This window comes from Haliaeetus leucocephalus, unplaced genomic scaffold (genome assembly GCF_000737465.1).
Source record: "Haliaeetus leucocephalus isolate CR32 unplaced genomic scaffold, Haliaeetus_leucocephalus-4.0 Scaffold840, whole genome shotgun sequence".
Taxonomy (NCBI): domain Eukaryota; kingdom Metazoa; phylum Chordata; class Aves; order Accipitriformes; family Accipitridae; genus Haliaeetus; species Haliaeetus leucocephalus.
The window spans coordinates 2,819,999-2,844,648 of NW_010973276.1; the positions used below are offsets into that span (position 1 = coordinate 2,819,999).

At 43.8% G+C, this 24,650-nt stretch overlaps 2 protein-coding genes across 6 annotated transcripts; one reads left to right on the plus strand and one right to left on the minus strand.

Annotated features, from left to right (window-relative positions):
* Positions 1-1,811: 1,811 nt before the first annotated feature.
* HVCN1 (hydrogen voltage-gated channel 1) lies at positions 1,812-6,158 on the plus strand. The gene is made up of 5 exons (XM_010582146.1): positions 1,812-2,039; positions 2,585-2,689; positions 3,178-3,409; positions 5,455-5,567; positions 5,910-6,158. The coding sequence occupies exons 1-5, from the start codon at positions 1,842-1,844 to the stop codon at positions 5,973-5,975; spliced, it is 714 nt and encodes a 237-aa protein (XP_010580448.1). The 5' UTR covers positions 1,812-1,841; the 3' UTR covers positions 5,976-6,158.
* A 791-nt stretch (positions 6,159-6,949) lies between these two features.
* TCTN1 (tectonic family member 1) lies at positions 6,950-21,697 on the minus strand. Of its 5 annotated transcripts, XM_010582148.1 has the most exons (15): positions 21,520-21,697; positions 19,631-19,751; positions 17,435-17,565; positions 16,508-16,674; positions 16,007-16,094; positions 15,002-15,111; positions 11,914-11,934; positions 11,366-11,491; positions 10,654-10,779; positions 10,196-10,278; positions 9,710-9,850; positions 9,267-9,423; positions 8,125-8,250; positions 7,623-7,767; positions 6,950-7,020 (listed from the first exon to the last, which is right to left on the minus strand). In XM_010582148.1, exons 1-14 carry the CDS (start codon positions 21,686-21,688, stop codon positions 7,624-7,626), a joined length of 1,710 nt encoding a protein of 569 aa, XP_010580450.1. In that variant the 5' UTR covers positions 21,689-21,697; the 3' UTR covers positions 6,950-7,020; position 7,623. The 5 variants fall into 5 exon arrangements, with proteins under 5 accessions (XP_010580450.1, XP_010580451.1, XP_010580449.1 ...); XM_010582149.1 differs by lacking the exon at positions 8,125-8,250; XM_010582147.1 differs by lacking the exon at positions 6,950-7,020 and having other exon boundaries at positions 7,610-7,767.
* Between the last annotated feature and the right edge of the window lie 2,953 nt (positions 21,698-24,650).

The window sequence follows — 24,650 nt, forward strand, 5'->3', positions numbered from 1 at the left end:
GGGGGGGGACGGGGGGGGGGGGAGGGGAGCGGAGCGCTGCCGGGGCTTGGCCCCCGGTCAGTGCCGTGGGGGTGGGTTGCAGCGGTCCCCGCCCCGGGGGCCGCCACGTCCTTCCCCCTCTCGGGGGTCCCGCCGGGGCCCGGAGCTCAGTCCCGCTCCGGGAGCGGGGAACCGACACGGTCGTTGCGGGCGGGGGGAGGTTGGGGAGCCCCAGCCCCGGCTCCCGGTTGCTCCATCCGGCAGCGACGGCTCCGGGCCCCGAGGGCCGAGGGAGCCCAGAGGCCGTCCCGCAAGGGGGGGGGGGCAGCTCTCTGCGGGGCTCCGGTGGGCTCCGCTCAGCGCCCGGTGGCTGGGAATGAAGGTGCTGCCACTGTGATGGCAGCATGGGGCCATCTCCATCCCCTACAGCAGGGGACGAGGTGGCCTGGAGCCCACGATCCCTCCAACAGCCATCACCGCCGTGAGCGGGTCCCACTGGGACCCCCAGGACCCCCATTTGCAGGGAGCCGAGGGGAGGGAGCATGGGCAGGCCCACGGTGGCTCCAGTGGGCCAAGAGCGGCTTGTGCGGAGCTCCCCGGCCAGCTTTGGCCAAGGACGGACGTGCGGAGAGCCCCGTCGCATCTAAAAGTGTCACGCTCTTGTCACGCTTGCTGTGGTGAAACGAGGGACATCTGGTACCCTTGGTCAGCCCCAAGCAGGGAGGTGATGCTCTGCTCTTGTCCCTCAGATGTTGGCAGGGTGATGCCAGCTTGATCATGGTTGTCTGCCGGCAGCGGGAGAGGTTTTCGGCAGTGTTTGTGGGCCAGGCCAACTCAACAGGTTGCCCGAGGAGGAAGGGCGAGCTGGTGGGGCTGTGACAGGGGAACATGGGAGCAGGGGTGGACGGAGCCTCTCCTGCAGCCGTTCTCAGCACCCAGCTGCAACCAGCATCGTCTGCAGGTTTGGGGTTGGCCCTGCCCCTCACTGGGTGCCCACAGGGACAGGCTGAAGCTGGGATGCCCAAGGGTGAGGTCGGCTCTGGGGGATGCAGGGGGAGGAGATGGGGGAGGACAGCATTGCCAGCCAGGCTGAAGTGTGGGGGTCACCTGCTTATTTTGCCTGCAAATGCTGAAATAATGGGGGCCCCTGATGTTATTGAAGGGAAATTATGGCTGTTCTTCAGCTTGGTGGTCTGGCTGGAGGGTGAGGATGCCCCAGTTAGCCTGGGGGCAGCTGGGCTGCAACTGTGGCCACCTGAAGGGATGAGGGCAGCTCTGGGAGCGCAGCAGAGGGTTTGTCTCGGACCGGATGATAACAGCAGCCTGCCCTGGTATGTAGGGGATGAGAGAGCAAGTGAAGAGGAGGAAATTGCCTGCTTCCAGCTTCTGACCAATAACCTCCATCAATCAGTGTCTAACAGAAACACAATGGCTCTTTCCAATGGGAGGTGGGCAGCTGCCTCCTCTCACATCACGAGATGCGAGATAAGGGCTGGCATTTTTTTTTTTCCTGTAATCGATGCTCTGTTTTGAGATGTTTGGAAATAACCTCACAAGGAAGCTCCTTGTTGTAGAGCAGCACAACAGCGTGCAAACAGCACCAGGGAGGGCAGCGGGGGCTCTGCGGCGTGCCGTGGGAGGTGATGCAAAACAAGCGGCACCACCGTTAAGCAACTTCCCGTCAGCAGGGCCCGTCCACGCTGCCTGACCGGCCACATCTGAATGAAGTGTCACGCTCTTCTCATGCTCGCTGTGGTGAAACAAGGGAGATTTGGCATCCTTGGTCAGCCCCGAGCGGGGAGGTGATGCTCTGCTTTTGTCCCTCAGGCACTGACAGGGTGATGCCAGCTTGATACAGAGCCATGTCCAGGTACCTGAAGCACTTCACGGTGGTGGGGGATGACCCTGTGCAGTGGAGCAATGACTACCAGAAATGGGAGGAGGAGGAGGACGAGAATGGGGAGAAGCAGCCGGATTCAGAGATCAAGGTGGAGCCCACCAGGAGCCATGTCTCCTTCCAGGACATGATGAAAAAGCTCTTCAGCTCCCACAGGTTTCAGGTGAGGCAGAATAAACCCAGGCTGAAGGGAAATGAGGGCGAGACTTTGCCAAAGCCATCTGTGATAGCAGAGCCAATGTAGGACAGAGCTTGTGACCGCTCGCTGCTCCTGCGAGAGTGGCTGCTGCCTCTGAGCCGGGCTTGTCCTGTCAGAAATGAGCCGCTCTGCAGCAGGTGCAGGTGTTTCCTGAGCGGTGACAAGCCTCAGTGCATGCTCGTCACGGTGCCGACAGAGGCACGTGCTCTCCCCTGGCTCAAGCTCCCCGAACCCACCCCCACCCACCCCCCCCAAGCAGTGGGAAATGGCTGGGTTTGGTGGGGAGCCAGGTGGTTTTGTGTGCACGAGACTTTGTAGGAATAACCCAGTGACCAGGGGCTGCAGGAGTGGGAGTCCTGGGTGGGAGCAACAGAAAGGTCCATGAAACACAACCAGCCAAATCGGGGACGTGGGGCGTTGGGGCACGTTTAGCTAAAGGCTGCATCGGCTCCTCTTGCCGATCTGTCTGTGCTGGGAGGGGGCTCATGTCAGTTCTTCTCCTCCAACAGATCCTGGTTGTCTGTTTGGTAATCCTGGATGCCTTGCTCGTTCTTGGGGAATTGCTTATGGACTTGAAAATCATCCATCCAGACAAACATAATATAACCCCAAAGGTAAAATGCAGGGAAATGTCAACATGAACTGTGATATCCCTCTCTTTGGTGGTTCAAAGCCCGCTAAATAGGATGACTGGGCAAGGCAGGACCTGGACCTTCAGCCTTGCTGAGCCGGCAGTCACAGGCACACAGATGAAGGTCTTGCAGGGACTTGTGTGACAACCCTGCAATGTGCGGGGCCAACCTGGCTTGGCTCATGCCGGTCCATGCAGCAGCCTCATGCTTCCTTGGGCTGCAGAAGAGCTGAATTGCTCTAACCATTCTTCTCCCGGTCATGTTCGCACCTCCTGGTCCGGCTTACCCAAAGCCACTGGCTGCCATATGCTCGCTCTGGTTGTCCCTTAGAGCAGAAGAAAAGTCCCCAGCCCTTCTCCTTGTAGAGCCAAATTGGACATGCCTTTGAGTGCTGGAGGTTTTCCAGCCTGCCCTGCTTGTGTGCATGCAGGAGGGTTTCCTGGCCCTAAACTTGTGCTGTCTTTTCCCAGGTTTTCCACTACCTCTCACTCTCCATTTTAACCATCTTTCTGGTTGAGGTGGGGTTTAAAGTCTTTGTCTACCGCCAAGAGTTCTTCCACCACAAGTTTGAAGTCCTGGACGGCATCGTTGTTGTTGTGTCGTTCATCCTTGATGTTGTCCTCATCTTCCGAGAGCATGAGTTTGAAGCTGTTGGGCTCCTGATACTCCTGCGGCTGTGGCGGGTGGCCAGGATTATCAATGGTAGGTGTGTGTGGCTGATCAAGAGCTTTCCCTGGTGCATGGGCTGGATTTGCTGACCTTACCTGAATTATCTGGGCTCACGTCTTTGTTGCCTTCTCAAAGCCATCTGCGGGACCCTGAGGTCTTGCTCTCCCAGTGAACTCATGTAGCTTTCATTGCCCATATAGTTTTCATTGCTGGAGCGTGGCCTTAATTAGTCTGTAATTTCTTTGGAGCAGCAATAATCTGCTGCTGGTGTTGGTGCGATGCCTTGGTGATGAGGGCACAGCAGCTGGCCTGGGCTAGCAGAGATGCCCAGCCCTCAGCATTGGCATGTTCCTCTAAAAACAACCTGTAACCTGTTCTTGCATCCCTCCCTCCTGGAAAGGGATGGCTCACATCTTAAGTTTGTGCTGTAGGATCCTTTTGGCAACGTTTTAAGAGGGGAGCAGGGTAAAACCCTGCCTTCCTGAATCTACTTCTATAGCAGAGTAGGTTTTACTGCTCTGACATTCTGCTGTGACTCTGTCATCCCCTCCAGGGATGCCACAGGGAACATCCTGATCTCACTCTGGATCTTTCTTGCTTGGATTCAAAGGGCTCACTGTAAAAAGAGGAATATAAAGTCCCCAAATCAGGCTTTACTGACTGTTGTAATTGTAAATTGTTGCAAATAGATGTAACTTCAGACACTTCTCAGGGAAGGAACTTTGGGATTCAAAAAAACGTGCCAATGGGATTATCCCCAATTCCTGCATGAAACCTCAGCCCAGGTACTGTCTTGTGCCTGTGAGTGCTCTGTACTTGATGCAGCTCTAGGTCTTTTAGTTGGAATGAAAGGAAAGGATGGCTGGGGCTGTGTCTGTCACCTGCAGCCCCCCACTTCCATTTTGACAGGGAGAATGTGCCTGATTGGCGGCAGTGGCCGGGAAGAGGGAAGATGAGAGCAGCTTGTGGCTCTTTAGTTTGAAGTGAAAGTCAGAGAGAAACTGGATTCATGTGCAGCTGCATGAGCCACAGACACCTTGGGTCTACAGCAGAAAAACAGTATTGCATTTATAAGGAAATCCCCTTACCCTTGGGTGCTCCTGGTTTTCCCTCCAAGCTTTTTGCCATGCCTGCCCCAAGCTTGGGGTGTTGTGTGTTGAAGCCTAGCCATGCTTCACTGCCTTCAGTCACTGTTGATTGATAGGGACCGGGTCACAGGCAGGTGGGGACTGTTTGATGTTATCAATGCAAATAAGCAGCATTGCTGCTTTGTCTTCAGAGAAATGAACCCCAAAACCCCAAGCCTGCTGCCTGTAGCACAAGAAACACAGGCAAGCACGCATTGGTGCCTTTGTGCATGTTGTTCTGTCAGCAGCCAGAGGACAGCTCTGTCGGGTAGGAAGAACGTGATGTTCTTGATGCTCTAACCAAGCTATTCCACTTCCCCCCCAGAAAAGGGTGGGAAGAAAATGCCTTTACTGTGGGGGCTGAGTTCACATGTAATAACCTAACAATATTTCAGTAGAGAAGTGACACCTCTGCTGTAAGGAGAAACTGCGTGCCCTTACTGCAGCCGTGCAAGGTGAAGCCAAAACCTTAAGGACCAGATGATGTACCATGTCCTGCTCCAGCGGGTCAGAGCGATCAGCCCCGGGGGTGGACAAGGCTTGTGCCCCAGGCTGTGCTGTGCATTGCTGTTAGAGCAAGGCTCCCAACTACATGAAACTGGCTAAAATGCAGCCCCTTGTGACAACAAAGCTGCCAGTTACATCCCCCCCGAGGTTCTGCCAAGGGAGTGAATTCAAATTCAGGATTTGAATGACAGCCTGACTGATTAATTCAGCTCAGAGGCCAGACTGCCTCTTCCCAGCAGAGTATTGGTATCTGAATCCCTGGGGTGGCTAATTTAAAACCCTCCTCATTAAGAAAAGCACTTGGGAAGGGTGGTTTGAAGATGACAGGACCAGAGCTTGAGAGGAACATGTTTAACTCCTTGAATACAGACCCCATGTACTGTTAAGCTCCTGCTAGTGGCTGTTTTACATTGTAAACTGAATCCACTGTGAATTGGTTCACAGGAATCATTTTATCGGTAAAGACCCGCTCTGAACAACAAGTGTCCAAGCTAAAGCAAGCAAACCTGAAACTTGCAACAAAGGTTGAACAACTGGAACACAGCTGTGTAGAGAAGGTAAGAAAACACTTTTCATTTAAGCAACGTTTACCCACTGGCTGCTCCCCAGGACAGGCTGGCCTGGGATCATTTTCCAAGGTTGCCACTGTCAGCTTGGTTTCTTCATCAGAAAGCTGTGTGGTAAGCTGGGCTGAAGAACCACAGCCTTGCCTGTTCTGCCTGTACTTCCCTTAGCTGCTTGCTGCAAAGGGATGATGGCTACCTCTGTCCTACTTTAGCCAGGTTGTCCTGTCTTACTGCAGCATGAGATATGTTTCAGCAGTGGGAAAATCTGTGGGAACCTGGGAAACTATTTTAAGGTAAGAGCTATATTAATGATTTGACTTTCATATCTAACAGGAGCAAGAAATTGAGAGGCTTAACAAGATATTAAAACAGCATGGACTTGTCAGCGAGCAAAAATAGGAGGCCAGTTTTCTGAGCTGGGGAAGTCCGCCCTGCAGAGTGCAGTGCTGAAATCTACCAGTTTGACCTGAAAGGTTTTCCTGTCTCTTTGCTTTCTCTTGTATAGTGTTGTCTATAAACATTTTTCTATTTGACCACACTTTGATTAGATCTTGGGATTGCAAAAATAGTTTTGCTGGAAAATTAATCACACGTACTCCCTGGAAACAGTGATTTCATAAGACCTGTCTTATACAGTTGTACAGTCAAAACTACAAAATAATTTAATAAAGACACATCTTCACAAGTAATACAATCCCTGGAAGTACCACTTATTTTAAATAATTTCATTTTTCTGTGATAATGTTCTTTGTTTGCAACATATTGTAGAAACTTGCAGTACAAATGATAAGAACCCAGCCTGAAGAGGTCTTCTCTCTACAAGCTGACTGTTCATCATTAGTACATCTCTTCTTTGCCAACCATTCTTTTCATATTGTTGGTAGTTTCCTCATTTCTGTTGCTGCTTGTGCCACTTTGTTATTTATATAACGTTCATTTCAAAAATACCAACATACTGCTCCTTTAGTTGACAATCAAATCAGCACCAAAATAGAGGCAAACATGTGCCATCTTACGTCAAACAATGCCTTGTTCTCAACATGAGATTTGAGTTCAGATACTGCATTCTCTCATCTCTTCTTCCATTTTAAGTGTTCATTTGCAGCCTGCTGGGCTATAAAGTTCTTTGTTTCCACAGCTCATAATTCAACACATTAAAAGAATTAGAATATATAAGAACAGATGTAGGCGAGTGGACTGCTGGGAACAGTTAGACTCCAGAAAAGCCATTAGAAAGCATATTCTAAAGGACCAGGCTGGTGCTTGAACACAATGTGAACTCTCAGGTACTAGAAGGTCCCTGTGGAGAGACTATTTTATAGTTGAAGAGTAAGATTCAATAAGTGGGAATCTTGAAAGGTGTTGACTGTAGCAGGCATCTCCAATTGATTTCAGCCAGAGTCAGCTGGAAGGGTCATTGAGCTTTTCTGAAAGCATCACTTAACTGTTTGGATTTTTAAAGAAAGGTAATTAATTAGTGGTTTGGGAAAAATAGCTAGAAATAGGTGGCTTATTCATCTATGAAAACAGATAAAGCAGAGGCCTTATCTAATAGCACATGATTACTTTAATTAACAATTTAGCTCTGCTTTTCACAGAATAATGAAACCTAGTTTCCTATGGAGCTGTACTGTGCCCCTGTGCTCTTCCCTTCCCTTTCTGCCTCCACACTGCTAGGCAGACAGCTCAGACTAGTGCTAGTTTAGAGCATCCAATGTGCTGGAAGGCTGGTGGCTGTACATGTGCTGACTGGCCAGCTAGAGCCACCATCAAGTTCATACTGCAAACTCTTTTTTTCCTCTCAGCAGAGGCATAATTGGGAACTTTCCAATTAATGTGGGTTTTTTCTGCCCTAAAGCTTTTGAGAACCCTCACATGGGTTTACCCTTTCTCTCGTGGCCAATTCTAACCCAGTGTGTCTGCAATTTAGAAGAAACCGATGGCCCATCACAGTGACTGGATAAACCTCACTTTGTTAGGAAATGGACTAAAAATCAGAGAAAGTAGAAATATGGCTGCTTTTTTTTTTTTTAAATGCATACTTACCTTAGACAAATGGAAAGAAAAAATCAAAGGGTAACTTGGCATTAATGGTGGGCCAAGCTTTATAGCCTGGCTCTGCAGGTGAAGAAATATCAGTGAAAACAACAGAACTTATTATAGGAATAGTCCTTTCCCTTCCTGAGGGAAGCTGCAATGAAAATACAAATGGTCATTAGCTTCAGTCTTCTCTTTGTATGACTACTTTGTTTGGACTGGGTTATATTTTCAACTGTTATTTGTAGTAAGGTGTTAGGGGTTTTTGGGGTTTTTTTATATACAGTTCCACATTTCTTTTCATGAATGATGTATAGATTTTTACTGAAGTGTGTTTTGGCAAGCAGCCCACAGTTGTGTTTGAGTTGGAAAAGAAACTGTTGTGTGCAATACATTCTAATATGAAGTGTTACCTTTATCTAAAGAGATTAACTGGGTCACTGTAGCACAGCTGATACCTAAGCAAAACAAACCATTTTTTAATCTTAAATCCTATAATTTGATTACATACCTGCTTTGCTGTGGTGGTAGTGATTGTTGCTGTAACATTCACTATTCTGGCTTGTGGATTGACTAGGGATCCATATTTAGTCCACTTCACTTCTATTTCAAGAGACACTGGTATTTGGCATGAGCTCTGAAAAGTGTTATAAATTCTCTCATTGTCTGACTGTACAAGAGTGACCACATTAATTATTCATCTTATTAAACTGGCAGAATGCCCCCAGAAAGCTCACTCCAGGAGATTACCAGAGCAACTGTGCCATGCCTGTGCCCTGGACTGCTGCCTGTGCAAGCAGCACAGGTGCTTGCAGCCTTGGCTCAGGGCTGTCCCTGCAGTTTCTCCATAGGTGACAAACCGACTCTGTAACTGCACTTCAGGCAGGACTTCGGCTCTTAGTGATAGTGCTGAGCTGGCTCTTTTTAGTAGGAAGACTTATTTCAGTAATACTGCTGGGACAGTAGAAAATCTTCCTTAACTCTGCCAGGGCAGAATTTTGAAGCCTACAATCTTAATTATTTTTAGGTACTGTCAGGTTTCTGGTTACAGAAATAATTCAGTGTTTAGTTGCAAAAACATGCAAGAAACCTATATACAAGCTGTCATTGAGGGGGTGCTGTCATTCAGCATGTGCCAAGCAGCACCGCCTACCACCAACAGCAGGGACTGCACTGCATCCGGAAGAGAATGGCTAGTCAGAAGAAGTTGCGAATAAATGTGTTGTTTGGCTCGCGATTTCTGTGCTTTAAAGGATTCTTGCTATCTTACTCGAACCTGGTGTAAAAGGACCAAGTAGAAACACTGATTCTGTTACTTCACTCTTTCAACCTTACCAGTTGCGTGCTTCATTCCATCTAAACAGCAAGAGACTAAATTGTGGCTAGAACTGGGTTGTTTTGTACCTAACGTGTTGTCCTGATCCATAACTGAGATGCCTGGATACCAGCCTGATTAAAAGTAAATTCTGTCCTCACAGCAAGAGTGAAAACCCTTGGTTTTTAATATTCCAGGAGGACTTTCCTCCAGTTTGTTTCCGAATTTTTTTTCCCTATAGGCCTAGGAAGCCTAAGCTGATGCTGCAGTACAGGTACAGATCTTGGGAGAGAGGACAGTGAGAGTGAAGAGAGTGGTGGTAGTGGTGTAACTTTCACCTGTTCTGAGGTGTGGAGGTGAGTTATTGGCACCCAGTCGAGCACATCCTGGGCTTGAGAATTTCCAAATGAGGCCACATATTCAGGAAAGCTTTGTCCCTTCAGTAAATCTAGGAGGGTCTGAGTCAAGGGCTGGCATTTCATATCTGCTGTAATTCTTCCAGGAAAAAAAAAGATGAGTTAAAGCGAAATCCATTGGTTTGGCACAGTAATAATTTCTCCTTCCTCTTATGCACTGTTCAAGCCTTCTGGCTACTATTGCTAATGTACACAATCTTTTCAAGAGAAAGACCATTTTTAATTAAATGACATTTTTAATAATTAAATGCTCCATTCCCAATACTCCTACTGTATAAATGTCCCAGGACCTGAACAAATCCTAATGGAAAGGGTTGTCAGAGGGTTAAAAGCACTAAAAAAAAAAAAAAAAAAAATCCTCTTACCGTAACTTACAGCCTGATATCATGTTATAACCAAATAATATTGGGGTTCTGGTTCCCTGTGCTGCCAGACAATCCTGGTTGGACGTACTTTGCAAAATGGTAAGTTGACTGTATTTGTTAGTATTCTGAATGATGCCAGATGTAACACACAGTTAAAGGAAAGTTCAATCCTTGATGTATATAGCATGAAGAAAGAATCCTTAATCATATCCTTAAAATATATCTGAAAATAGCTTAATAGCTTAAGTCTCCCCTGCACTGTGAAGAAGCACTAGACCGTACAATGAAGGTCTAAATCTACCTCACTAAAAAGTCCCAGGAGATTGCAGTCAGGACCAAGTCACTACTTCCAAAAAGTAGCCAAAAAAGCACATTTTTACTTTTGGTAAAGAACAGATATATTTTATAGATGTCCATGCTAGAAAGTGTTTGTGAAGATGGACCAGAACAAGTGCTGCAAACAAAATTTCAACAGGGAAAGGATATCCTTGTGGCCGGAAGCCTGCTCTTATGGGCAGTCCAACAACATAACCAGGATTACCACTGAGAGGAACTGGCTTTGTATTTACCTACAATGCAAATGTACAGTATTAGTTCTTATCCTGCACTGAAACAGCTGGAAAACACAGAAGTATTTCACTTCTTTTAGGATTATTAACTGCCTTGAACAACGATAGCAATTAAGGCTGCTCTGTAAGATTATAACAGCTCTCTAACAGAGCAGGATTTGCTTTCACTGGATACACAGTCACAAGATGACTCTTCTAAATGTGAAAAACAGACTTTGGAGACCTTTATTGCCCAGTTCTGAAATGCTGCCTCATTTGTGTATCCAGGGCAAGTTACATTTTACCTTGCTGCTAACAATTGTTCTGATTCAAGTTTAATAAGTTTTGTAATTAAATGTCTTTCAACAAGTCATCCGTAACATCTCTAGCAGTTACCTGAGTAAAGCTGATTTCAAAGCTCTGCTGTATTGAAAGTACTTCTTTGTTAATTGCCCCCAAGACAAAAGAAGCAGCTGCTTCTATTATTTCTCCTGCATCTGTGTATGTAATGTGATAACTCACCTGAAAATGAAACATTTTAGATATTAGAACAAATACATAAGAGTATGAAACTAGAAAAATGGAATTTAAAACTATGTAAGGATTGTTTTCTTTCTTCCTTGCTTGAGAAACATTCAACTACATGGTAGAGATACACTATATCCTCTAGAGGCTGGAGCCTCTTCAAAACTGACTTCTTGATCTAAGCATAAGCCCAGTGTTCATCTATTTAAGACTGAAAGATGAGATGATGTGTACTGTGTATTCTTCTGTCTCTACCACCACTGTGCATGAAAGTCATCTTCTCTCAAGCATAATGTAGATTCTAAACTCATGTTATTGTCTGTTATGGCATATACGCACAGTACTAATAGAAAAGGATTTTATCCTGTCTCTGTGTTATGTTGCATATAGTTATTATTTTATTGCAAAACATTCTCTTTTATCCCAAAGTCAGTTCTTCTCCTGTTGCATTTACTTTGGAGATGTCACAATATATGGAAACTGTGCAAGGCCTTTCTCACATCTTTGCAATTTGTGAATCAGAAGTGATTTGATGCATACAGGCTTTCCATCAAACGTGAGGAGGAAAAGAAGTCATACCTACCCCAAGAACTATATTTATGCACAGTTCATCCAAAATCAAAGGGAGCCTGAGGACATCGCTACCATTAAGTAAAGTCCGCATTCCATTCAGAGACTGGACAACTATGGACTGGACAGTAATGTTAACCTGAAAAACAAATTCATATCATCTCTGAATATTGTCTGTAATTATTTTTGGCTTTTTCTGTATCATCATATTTGTGACTGTTCAGGGTTCTGTTCCACAGGGAGAGCAGTCAATAATCCTCTGAACAACGGCTATGTTGGATATATTGCTGAAGTTCAACAAAAGGTTCTATTTTTAAGTAACTAAAGTTAGCTAAGAGAGTCTGGAGTTGGGGGGAATGCGTCAGGCTTAAATGTTTGCAGGTAGCATATTATCTTGGAGTTGCTAAGTATCATTACTAATAGAAAATTATAGAAATTTTTAAATTTAAAGATTAAGGATGAAGTCCCTGTTCTGATGAAGTCAGTGAAAAACTCCCACTAACTATAACTGAGTAAGAATCTTGCCCCAAGCTGTTCCAACTAAGTTAGAAGGATACTTACCATCTGACTTGATTTGGGCACCTAGAGAAGAATAAAAGAACAAATTCAAACAGCAGCAAAGGTATGACCTATTACAAGTAGCAGTTAAGTAAAGCAGTTAAAGCTTAACTGCTTTGCCTATTTAACTCTAGCATTACAATAATTTTTACATTGTGGAAGTGATTGGATATATACTACAGTATCCAGGTAGTGTGAAAATAGTAGGCAAAAATCTTAATAGTCCAATCCTCTTCTTCCCCTGACAGTAACTGGAAAATTTCTTAGAGACTTCCATCAGTTTTCCATCAGGCCTAGCTTAGGCTACGTTCCCAATAAATATACAGTACATTCAATAAGTAGTAGATTAATCTAGTGTCTCACTTGGACACTCTATTTGCAACTTAGAACTAAGAAACACTGAAAAAGATTACTTGCATTGGAAAAGTGGCCTGAAAAAGGCATCTCAGTTTGGCATGACTGTTGCTGTGCATCATAGTGTTTGACCTATTGAGGGCATCAGAGAACATTGTTCCTATTGCAGATCCATGCAAAAACACTTGTAACTATTCATAGTCTGCCAGTTTAGGAAGTCTGCCAGGCTGTTTATACCCAAAGATATGAAGAGCTTTTGTTGTCCCGTTCTGATGGTAATGAGTCCATAATTTCATAGTCTCTAAACAAAGAAATGAGACGCAAGTATCCCTCTTGTTATACAGCATGTGGATAGGCACAGTTGTCCCACTGGAAAATTTCCACCAAATTTTCATGGAAAGGCAGAAATGTCAGACCAAGGTCATCACTCAGACCTGCAAAATACTCACATAGAGCACCATTTTGTCTAAAGTTTTATTTTTGTGACTTCCCAATGAGTGTTTGATTCACATCTTTGGGAAGGAACCAAAAATTGGACTCTCAGTATGAAGCAAGTTCTGCAGAATTATGACAGGATACAGAGGCCAGTCTGCCCATCTAATGTCATGGCAGAGAACACATTCCTATGAGCTGCAGACCTGAAGGTGGTGCAGGTAAAGTCTGTCACATGCTGTCACTTATTTATAGCAGCATCCTGAGGTACAGCTCAGCCATCAGAATCAGCTGTATGAATAAAAGTGCTTGTAAAGATTAGACTCGTCCTTCAAGGAAGCACAATGTTTCTGACTAGGGTAGAGGGAACAATCACCACTCCTAAAATTCTATTTATCTGTGACTGGGGTGATGGATTGTTTCTGAAGGTCACCGGCAGACAGCACTCCAGCCTTGCTGCTGCCTCTCACTGATTCATCTTCCCACCAGCCAGGGAGGCAAGCACAAGCAGGCAGCAGCACATTGTTTTGGCAGCTACACAGTACACGCCAACTGTGGTGTGAAGCATCACGTTATGACTATCTTGGTAGGGGGTTCCAAGTATCCCCGATGGTCCTTGGCTCTGCTGGACAGAGCAGGGTAGAGAGCAGAGATTAACTGCAACAATTACCAAGACCTTCATATCACTCATATTGCCCAGCCTGGCAGTGAGTATGGGCTCATAATGATGGGGTTTTCCTGAAGGAACTGCTGTACCAGTCCTCTTCCCCGGGGCTCCCAGCAAGCCTCCCTGGGCTGATGTGCTATTTCTTTTTGCTATTTCTTTTGCCAGCAGCTCCACCTGCTGGCACCGGAAAGGGTCCCTGCTCTGCCCTGTGACCATCGTGTCCCCAATACCAAGTCACTTTTCTACTGTCACATCCCATCTTCAGCTCCCTTTGGAAGGGGGAACTTCCTACAGACCATCTCTAGCATCTACTCAGCCTTCTCCAGTTCTTGCATCTGATCCTTCTTGAACGTCCAATGTACTTTGGACAGAAATCTGACCTCTCCTAAGCTGGGCCATTGTAATTGGCAAGCAACACATGGGTAATGTGTAATGTACTGTTCCAGCGAGGAAGGGGAATTCATCTTTTAATTCAAAAACATTCAGCTGCTTGGAGCCTGTCCTGAGGCATGCTTTTTCTTTTCTGGTTCTGCAGCTGCCAAGAACTCTAATTCCAGGTGCACGTGGAAACACTCTAAGCCCTTCTGAGACAGAGTTTTCTCCACCTCTTCCACAGTGGAATGATCAAAAGCTAACATCTGTGAGGAATCCTTTGCTGATTTCAATGAGGTCCTCAAAGATCAAGAGAATGATTCCACCTGTGAGAATGTGAACTACTTAGTGGGTTTTTCTTCACTGTAGATAGCTTTGGAATCTGTGAGGACACTGGAAGGGGTCTTTAAGCAGTCAGTCATTGAAGAGTACTAATTAAATTAATTTAAATAATTACATAAATTAAAAACATTTTAATGGGGGAGAGTATGGTGTTTCTTGATGACCTTCAGCCTCTGGAAGGAACTATCAGGTTAAGGTATTATGTATTTAAGTTTCAATTTTGCATGCGTGATTTCTTTGTCTTCCTCGATATCTGTAAAGGGGATTTATTTTACATAAGACATCATCCTCCAGTTCAAAAAGGAATGAAAAAGTAAGCTTAGCTTTGAAAAATAACCACAGACTGGATTTGGTAGTAGGCTGGATACAAACAAATTTGCTCTCAGTGGGGTAAAAGGTCATGCTCATTGAGGAGTGTAAGGAAGGTTTAGCATGCATGTGCAATGCCTCACTATTAAAAACTGAGGCTTGTAAGAAAGGTATATATGCAGAGGATTAAACCTTAGAGGTTCTTCTTTAAACACAAAGGTTTACCAGCTCTTTAAACCCCAGACTTCTTAGAATTATGCAGTCTTGTAATAGGCTTCTTGGAAAAGCTTGAACATGCACAAAAGCATAAAACTGCTACCATTACAGTAAGCACTAGCTCAGTGACACAAGCTTATCTCTTCAAGACCATTATTTTTGTTGACTAAGCAGAGAACAGTAAATGCTACTGTTACCGAAGCTTGAAGGAAAAACATTTCCAAAGGTTTTCTGTATAAAAGTCTGTTGCATAGGGAGATTTTTTTTTCCCAACCCACAATTCAAAAATCCAAATAAAACACCATATTCTTTAGTAAATAGAAGTTGCTTAATTCTGGAGATGCAAAAAGATATGTAATATCAATGGTCAGCTATATGACTGTTTCAAATCATACTTACTGCTAAAATGCTGGAGTTGATATAGAACAGCATGCTAACTGCTTGAATGTTGCCACATTTTTCCACACTTACTGATCTAGTGCATTTTGTAGCCTGGTTTACTAAAAACCCTGGAAAAAAGTCACAAAGTATTACCAAATTAAATTAAAGAGTAATTATGAAAAGCAGAAATAAAAAACAACATAAAAACCTCAAGTATAAGCAAAAGCGAAAGTAAACAGTTTCTCTTGCAGATAAGGTTTTATGTGAGCTATAAAGAATGATACTTTCTTAGATTCTCCAAAACCGCTATGAGACAAAACATTACTTCTTAACAATAGAAGCTTAATAAAAGCTAGAAGATTTATAATTTCATTTTTGAGATCTCAGGAGATTTTTTTTTTCTTTCACAAGAGACTTCCATTTTCCTATGGTCATCATCATGATTGTTATTATACCTTATTTAGAAATAACAGTGAGTTTTGGAAAATGCAGGTGTGTGTATTTGGTTGTGGCTTCTTTTTGTTTTGGGTTTTTTTTTTCCTCCCTCCCCCTCTGCAGATTTTCAGGAAACTGTGTGAAAGGTTAAAATGTAGGGCTCAAGCCTGCAAGTCTGACTTGACTTGCATTCAGGCTGTGAAAGGAACCTCATTATACCAGAGGGACATCTTACAAAGGTTGCCCAGTTAGGTCTTGCTTGGCCTCTCCCCTCATGGTGCCACCATTATACTATTTTATTAAATCAATTATGCCAAATAGGATGTCTTATTGTTGGATAAACAACCCACTAACAAGACTCTCAAGGATTTACATATCTAACTTTGAATGTTTAATATAGATGCAATGCAAATTCCAATCTATGTCTAAAAAAAACCCAGAGAAACAGAAGCTATTTGAAAAACATTTGTTCGTGAATCTTTATCTGATCCTACATTTGTATATGTGCCAATTTACTGACTGATTAAGCTCAAGTCAGAGCAGAATACTCTAAAGCAAATAAATTGGAATTCAAATGCGTTTTCTAACCTGCAGGATTCACATCAGAGCACCAAGAGGAGACAACAGGACTAGGTAGTCTTAGAAAAGCATCCACTGTCTGTATAGGAACACCATACTGCCAAATAAAACAACGTATTCAAGTATATAGGTGTGTTTCAGTTCATGGAAAATTTTAAAGCATTTGTATTATTAACAATAAATCTGAATAAAAGAAGTACTTATTTCCACTATCTCTGTCAATACTGTATACTATTTTGTGCATCAATTCTTAAGCCACTGCTAACAGCTCTATGTTTACAATTGCAAAACAGTTACTTATTTTTCAAAGAACTTAAAAATCTAGTTCACTTTTTAAGTAAGCTAACACAAAACGCTACACTTCTTATTTTTACATTTCTGTATTTAAAGACCAAAATAAAGTTTGTCTTTTCCAGAAGAACTGCATTTTTTTTAAAAGCAGATGCAAACAATGCTCACTTGTGCTTTTATGGAACAATCTAATACTAATTGAATCAGAGAATTATTTACCTTGTATCTGTAAGTTTCATTTGCATCAGAAGGATTTGGAGCATCTGTGTTCATATTCCAGCTGTCAGGCTCAGCACTGAAGGAAGGATTTCCAAACTGTTTAAGCAACTGATCAAAATTTTCAGAAGCAGGCATTTCAGGGGAACTGAAGGACAGTGCTTGTTTATCTGTAAAAACATTTTAAAGAATGAGATAACTTTTAGGATAAACGAAACAGAAACAGTATTTAGTAACAGTTTTTCCATCTGGAGCTGTTGAAGAGTCAGTTACAGAAAAATATCAATGCAACTTTTCTTTAAGAAAAGCTTTCTCTTTAAGAGAAAAGCTAGGCGGTATCTTAATTCATCATTTCACCCAGATCCATGAAGGCACAAACTTAAAATTAAGGAAAGAGCTAAGTCCCTTTCTTTCAAAATCATGTTTTCTAACAGCATATGTTCCAAAACAAAGACATGCCAATTAGTGTCTACAGTTTCCATGCTAAGTATTCAGACGACTACTACACAGTCATAATTAAATTAAGAGGACATAGTACTGATCACTTCTTACTTCCCTGCAAGTCACTTCAAAGCTGGGCATAAAGGATTTGTACCACTGGTGACTATTACATAGTTACAGTAACAGATTGGGAAGGAGTCAGTTTTCCATGAAACAACTTTAAATGTGATTTATTGAGGATGCTAAATTCTTTAAAAAAAAAAAACAAAAAACAAAAAAATTTTTTTTTTCCAGCAAACAAGACTAAGAGAGTATGAGATGTTTTAACTCCATAGTTTCACAAGTGAAAAGATTACAACATACAGACTGTGAGCATACAGAATAACCAGTTTTCTGACAGGTTACTTTTAATTTTAGCCTGTTTCTGGTACCTAAAGAGTTTATAAAAATAACAGCACAATGCTTAATATTGGCAACAACTCTACTTACAATTTGTAGCATGAATGCAGAAAATACTGGGATTTACTTGGTCAATTAATTTAAATATCCTTTCTGGTGGGTCTGCTTCAACATCAAGTGAATATATAGCAGCTTTCTGACTACAAAGACGGCTGTCACCTCTGCAAACAATGATAATAAAATCAGTGATCCACTAGAAGTTAGTATTGACCATATTGTAAAGTTCTCTTCATGTATTGAGGCAGCATCAAAATAGGACTAAAGAGATAACTCTTTTTAACACAATTAGTATAGTAAGTGTGCCTCCTTAGAAGGTTATATTGTTTTACGCTGTGTGCTTAGTAATAAATAAAAGAATTCTTCAACTTATTTTATCTAGCAGAGGAAACTGTGAGCAGCAACATGAAGAAAGATAAGAGACAGACCAGGGTGAAGGGAAGATCCTGACAATAATAATGTTAGAGCTAAAATGACAGGTTGGATGGGATCCAGATGGTGTGAGACACCACAAATGCAGGGTGCACCACAGGCTATACAGGGGTCAGAAGCACTTTTATTTATACAACACAAGTGGGAAGTATGACCTTTAGGGTAACATGATGGGATGTAGACCAGAAAAAAGGTCAGTTTCATGAATATTGGAATAATATTCACTTTGGGGGTGGGAAAGCAGGAAAAAGTCCTGCTTGAGAGGCACGTAAAAGAAATGGCATAGTGAGAAACAGGCAGGTGAAATAACCCATCCAATCTAGAAAAAGTATTTGTGCTGTGGGTTCATCAACACCAGCCCAGAACTGCAGTAGGCTGCACAGCAAATGTGCCAGTTCAGAGCCTGAAGAGTACTGGTGTGTCCTACATGCTAGAAATACAAGATCATGGTCCCTGTGAAACTGGTACTTAGGCAGGGTTAAAGCAGTCAAGGACAGATACTGAAGAAGTGAAATGACTTTTAGAAATGACTTAAGCATGGAGTTGAACTTTTCCATGAGGTGAACCATTTGTTAGTAGGATCACATCATAAATCAAACACCCTTTCCCCACTGTTTCAGAGACCACATAGCCTCTCACATGTGATCAAACCCTTTCAGTAACCAACTGTATATATGTATATAAATCTAGATGTGTAAATGAGATTTACAATACTTGCAGTCATTGAAAATCCCATGGATTTTCATGCAAAATGAACATTTTACACAAGAGAATTTGGGGAAAGAAACACAACTTCATTTTATGCATTTCTAGTTGACAAAAACAGAATAGTCACCTGAGACAATTGAACTGTCACTCAGGAAGGCGCTGATTAGACCTTTCTGATATATATTAATATCTATAAATGGGTAGCAGTAGTCATTGTGTGCAAGAACAATAAGAAACCACAGTCTGGGATGACTGCTAATTCAAATTTCAAAGCACCAAGAACAACCCCCAGTGTTCAGATTGGCATGATTTATGCACAAGGTAGGTTGAAGAGCTGTACTTACTGTTCTGAGAAGTCACCAAGAGATTTTTTACATTACAATTTCGAAGTGAGCTTTCTTAACTCCTTTTTGAGAAGATGAAATTGGGTGAAGGTGTTTTCAGATACACTAAATAGCAAAGGAACAACTATCGGCATTACTTTATTGATTTAATGTTACATTTTACTGTTTGTAGAGTGACAGACTGGCAGTGAGGCGGCAGGTTGGGATGCTGACTTGTAAAACTTCGGATCAGAACAATGCTCACACTACTTCATTAAACCCTGAATTGATCAAGTTTCTACCTGATATTATAAACCATTATGAAAGAGGTTACTGATAAATTGCTGATGACCTATGGAGGTGGCCAGATGGTCCCATGGTATCAGCTTTCTTAACTTCCAGACACCGCATTATATTGATGAAAGCCTGAAAGTGCATTATTCTTCCCCCAACAGAAGGCATCGCCGCCTAAGAGGCCATAGACCGTAGCACAGTGAAAGAGGAGAAAAGCAAGGTGCACGAGTTCAGAAAAGAGGGAGTAAGTGAATAAGAAACTGGGATGGGAGGCCACTTTGCTGTTCTGCCTGGTTGGGACCAAAAGTTTACAGGCCTAGTGCAGGAAGGACTGGTGAAAGGGTAGGCAGGAGTTAGGAGGGGAGAGGGGAGGGAGGTTAGGAATTGGTAAGAGGAGAGGATAGAGCCCTTACAAATGCATGCAGCAAATAAACCAGGATTTTTTATTTCATATAGCTATTTATCCACTTACGTGACAATAGGAACGGAGCATGTAGTGAAGAGACTGAAATCTGCTGCACTGCAGTCAGAGTCACAGCAGCAATTTACATCACACTGTGCCACCAACAGATCACAAACACAGAGTTTGGCAACTAGAGGAGAGATTTAAATTAGAATTAGAATTGGAACTTTACACATTACAGCATGTTCCCTAACACTTTCATTTTTCACTCCGCCTTATTTTTGACAATGGTCAAAAGTCTATATCCAAATTCATGTATGCTTTTTTTTTTAAAGTCATTTTTAAAAGTCATCTTTTCTGTTACTTAGCAAATCTAATTGGAACACAATAACAAAACCAAGGGCATACTAAAATCTGATTATGTGTTCCCTGTGAAATCAAAAAAAAGCAACTTGATTTAATAGGAATTTTGAAGGTATGAAAATATAGTCAGCTCTGCAGAGGGGAAAAAAAAAAAGAGATACAAAAAAGGTGTGTTTCGGGGTTTTTTGACCTTTTGGGGGGGGGGGGGGGGAAAGAAACATTTTGATAGAGCAGTGAGATGCAAGCTTACAAGTATTGAGCATGTCCCAAGGTCCAGTAATATATTTTCCTGATGTACCAACATAACCATAGTTGACTTCTTTGAAATTGTTTTTTCTCCCTGTCTTTAGATACTGTGAAATACTGTAATAATACAGAAAGTAATTGCTAGTAATACTGTAAACTGTCTTGATAAAATACATTTGGCAACTCCTTAAAGCATTCTTAGTTTTTCAAGTTTATAAATTGAAATAACAGATATTACTCTACTGAACTGTTTTTGAGAGTTGCTGTTCTATAATAAATCTATAGTTAAATATAGTACAGAATGAAGAAAATTAAGACCACTGCTCCATAGGCAAGACATTCAAAGAATATTTATTTTCATAACTAGCACTTCTTTTATTTTGCTTGAGTGTTGCCCATTTCTCTATGGCCTCCTGGATGTTCTCTGACCACCTGAACAGTATCCAGCTATTTCCTGGAATCTCTGAAGTTCTGACTGTTCTGTTGGCTGAGTTTAGCACTGGAATCCTTAACTCACCTTGTAAACAAGAGAAGTTTAAACATGGATGGTTAGATTGCAAGGTTATGTCTCCAAGATCAGGGATTTGAGTCTCTTTTCCCTAAGGAGGTATGCACTGAGATTAATTTGGCAAGTAGTCTAGGGAAGCTGAACCGATGGCAACAACACTAGGAAAACAAAAGTTAAATAAAAGCATACCTGCCAATTAGAAGACAGTGGGAAACACCTTCTGATAGCACAGTAACAAAAATTTGTGATGTATATTGCCATAGCACCACTATATATCCACAGAGCTGAGGCCAAGTTCGGAGTCTCGGGGCAAACTGTGTGCACAGCCAGCTCAGGGTGTAAGTGGAGATCTCCAAGCACATACAGGGTGAGCCTGGGTCTCCTCTGCAAGGCCAGGCTCTGCCCTGTGGGCTCAGAGGAGGGTGCTGGGTGGGCAGGAGAGCCTGCCCTTCCTCAGCACCAACTCACAGGACTATGCATGCTAGGATCAGCATGCCCAGTACCTGAAGGCCGTATAGGGCTTGATGGGCCTGCCTTTCTGAGGAGGCTCCAAGCCTTGGCTGAAGTGGGGTGCTGCTAGAGAGGGGTGCTCAGAGCAGCACTGCAGCATAGCCCCGGTAAATCCCCAGGGAGAAGCAGGGCAGCTGCCCCGCAGGTTTGTCCTAGCCCTGGGCGACTGCAATGGGAGCCGGAGGGGGGACCAAGGGCCCAGTGACGACCAGAGGCCTGAGAGAAGCCTTGAGTAGGGCTTCCCTTGGCCCGGGAAGAGCCGCCGGTGCCCCGCAGCCGCAGCCGCAGCCCCCCCCCCGCAGCGTCCCGCAGCGTCCCACCGGGCACCCACCGTCCGTGACCGGGGCCGGCCTGCTGCGGGTCCGCGCCCGGGCGGCAGCGCGGATCCCCGGTGGCGCCGCGGGACTCGCCGCGCTAGCTGCGAGCTCCACGCTCGGCTCTGCTGCCCGGAGCGGCAGTAGGAGGAAGAAAACGGCTCCGAGCCCCAGCGCCGCCGCCATGGCCGCCGCTCCCGGGCCGCCCATAGCAACGGCGCGGTTACTAGGGAGCGCGGAGCATCACGGGAAGGGCGTGGTCCTCCCCGAGGCATCACGGGAAACAAGGGTGTCCGCGGCCGCGGGGCACGACGGGAAGGAGGTGGTGCACCCCTGGCGCCATGGCGGGCGGCGAGGGGAGGTCGGTCCCTGTCGAGGCAGCGTTGCGGCCGTGTCTGGCTGTCATCTCCCGCCACCCTCGGCCTCCCTCAGCGCAGGGGGACTTGGGCTGAGGCCACACACTGGGTCTTTGGCTGGACGTGGCCTCCTGTGAGGCCGCCCTGCTTGCCTCATGGCTGCCATCATGGTGGTCTCAGGCGTCAGCTTGTACCACCCAGCCCCTTTAGAAGCAGCCCAGCACGGCGGTGATCTGGGCATCAGTGGCCCCTCAGTACCAAGCCAAGGGCACTAGGGCAAGGTTTAAGGTGTAAGAAGCAACCTAAGTGTAAGCTGCGTATGTCGTTTGGGCAAAAATGCTATTGGAAGGCTGTAGGCAAAATAACATACGGGGGGAATGGCCCCTTGTGAGATATAAAATCCTATATTTAGCATATTTTTGCAGCTTTGTTCCTAGCAATCTGCTTTTCTTCAACTAATTTTGAAAGTCTTACTGATTTCTTTCTCCTCTTGAAAATGCCATGGGTCCTTAATGCTCACTGTGTGTATTCCTTAATTGATTTTGTTAGTAATCTTGCAATATATACAGGTATTTTTATACTAATTTGGAAAAACTGACCTAGAGAATGACTAAATGATCATGGTTCCTTATAGTTATCTTACAAATGTTAACATCCAGGCTTCAGTTCCAACCAGGAGACGACTTTTTAAAATTGAAGTTTGTGTTCTGCATTATCTGATCAAAAGCAACTTTACGACGTTTGTTTCTGCATCAAACTGACAAGTACATTGTTAGACAGCATTTCTTATTTTTCTGACCAGATTCATTCCTATCATCTTGAAGGGAAGCTGACAACAGCTTTAAGACCACAAGAGGCCACGTTCTTTTTTACGTTTAATACACTTGACTGCCTTCCATGCCAGTCACAACATCTGAACGGCACAACTTCACACCAGCATGCAAATTTAGTACATTGGAGATGTTCCAGCTTCTTCTGTTGAAAACTGAAATAATTCCACAGTGCACACAGCGTCTTTGTCGCTTCTTCACACTGCCTTCTGCTGCACGAGAGCCAATTATTCACAAAGGTGTTGAGTTACACAGGACAATTGTCTGCCTCATGCAGTACAAGGCCACCAAGGTCATTTGATATTATCAAAGAGCTGGTAACTTAGGATGGATTTGAAATAGCTCCATATTGCGTGGCAAAGTCCTGGAGTCATCCTTTGCCTTGGAAAGACCTTGTTCTTCTAAGGACACAGTGACATGAAGGTGAGAATCCAGTGTACTCCATTTTCCCTCAGACCTCTTTGTGCCTTACATGCAATAATAGTCTCACCTGGGTCTCCATTCTGCATTCCTCTGTTAGAACAAATGTAACCTGAAGTTACTGTATTTGCCTTTTTCCTTGGGGGAAAATGAACTGATGTGTTTAGCCTCTTTGTTTCTTTGCTGTTTCTGAGATTATTTTGATTCAATTGGAAACATTTGTGCATTTCCTTTCCATAAGGTCTCCTAAATTTTGTTAGTGTTGGGTTTTTTTCCAGGCTTGACGAATAACAGTAACTCCAAGTCCATTTCCATTTTGAAAAGTGACAGTAAAATGGCATCATAGGACCCTTTCTTCTTGCTTCTCACTGAGGCTGTGCCAGGACTGGCTGCAGCCATAGAAGACAGTATGTGCCTATATTTGGAGGAAATAATGGGAATCTTTAAAAAGCAGTATCTTTCATTGTCCCACAGCAGAGAAACCTGTTGACTTTGCCAGTTTACTAACTTAGATTTGCGTATTTGTAGCTATGTTCAGGACAGATACTGGTACACTACTCTGAAAACTCTGGTGTCTTTGGCCCTCCTTAATAAAGCAGATAGGTATAGGTTGTTGAAGTCAGCTGAAGACCTGTTCACAGCTAGCAGAGTTAGAAGTCTTGCAGCTTCAAGAAGAAGGAGGCCTTAGGCAGGGAGCAGTCCCCTACATAAAGGAGGCTTGTTTTCCTGCCTGTTAAAAGGCAAGTGAGCTCTTTACTCTTGTCACTATTAAGTGAGTGAAGTTTCCACATCCTTTTGCTTGAGGGAAAGTAAAACAGATTTTGGAGTTTTACTTCTAATTGCTCTGGTGCTTGTCCCAGCTGGGAGAGGCAAGCCTGCAGGAAGGAACAGTCTGAGCATGTGGCTGCTCTCTCCTTCACTGCCATGTGTCTGAGATCAGACATCTCTCTGGGTAAAGCTGACTTAGGGGCTTACAGTCCCTTGAACTTCTTTGACTAATCTCCCATACGTTACATACGGCCAGTTAACAAGGATGAAGATGTTTCTTCTACCTAGAAGTCCTGCAAATTTTGAAACTTGGAATTTAGTTTGCAGGCTTGGAGGGGAGGTGGTGCTTAGTTTATTGTTTATCATCATTGGTCACATTCTGTCTTCTGTATCACTTGTTCAACTGCAGGGTCATGAGATGAGGTAATTAATATTAAAGCACCCCTACTTGTTAGTTTACACATTTCTGATGCATTTAAAATCTGTAAAAAGGGCTGTTGACAATGCACAGGGGAAAATATAATTTAATACATTCTCTTTGCATCCAGAATTACTTTGCAAAGCTGATGGTGCACAGGGGACCATACTCCTAGATGAAAACCAAGCCTTGCTGAAATCTGTGAGCTATTCCCAAGCACAGATTGCACCGTGAATGGATGTGGGCAGGAGTTGGATGAATAAGGAGGTATTATTTCTTACTGCATCTACCATTGAAACAGAATAGAACTGGGCAACTGTTCAATAGCAAAGTATAATGTAATTAATCTGTTTTTC

Coding starts and splice junctions, on each gene's coding strand:
- HVCN1 (XM_010582146.1), top strand. CDS start 1,842: ATGTCCAGGTACCTGAAGCACTTCACGGTGGTGGGGGATGACCCTGTG. Junction 2,690..3,177: donor AACATAATATAACCCCAAAG/GTAAAATGCAGG, acceptor GTCTTTTCCCAG/GTTTTCCACTACCTCTCACT. Junction 5,568..5,909: donor AACACAGCTGTGTAGAGAAG/GTAAGAAAACAC, acceptor CATATCTAACAG/GAGCAAGAAATTGAGAGGCT.
- TCTN1 (XM_010582148.1), bottom strand. CDS start 21,688: ATGGCGGCGGCGCTGGGGCTCGGAGCCGTTTTCTTCCTCCTACTGCCG. Junction 19,752..21,519: donor GCCGGCCCCGGTCACGGACG/GTGGGTGCCCGG, acceptor TCTCTCCTCTAG/TTGCCAAACTCTGTGTTTGT. Junction 10,780..11,365: donor GCATAAATATAGTTCTTGGG/GTAGGTATGACT, acceptor TTTCATTTTCAG/GTGAGTTATCACATTACATA.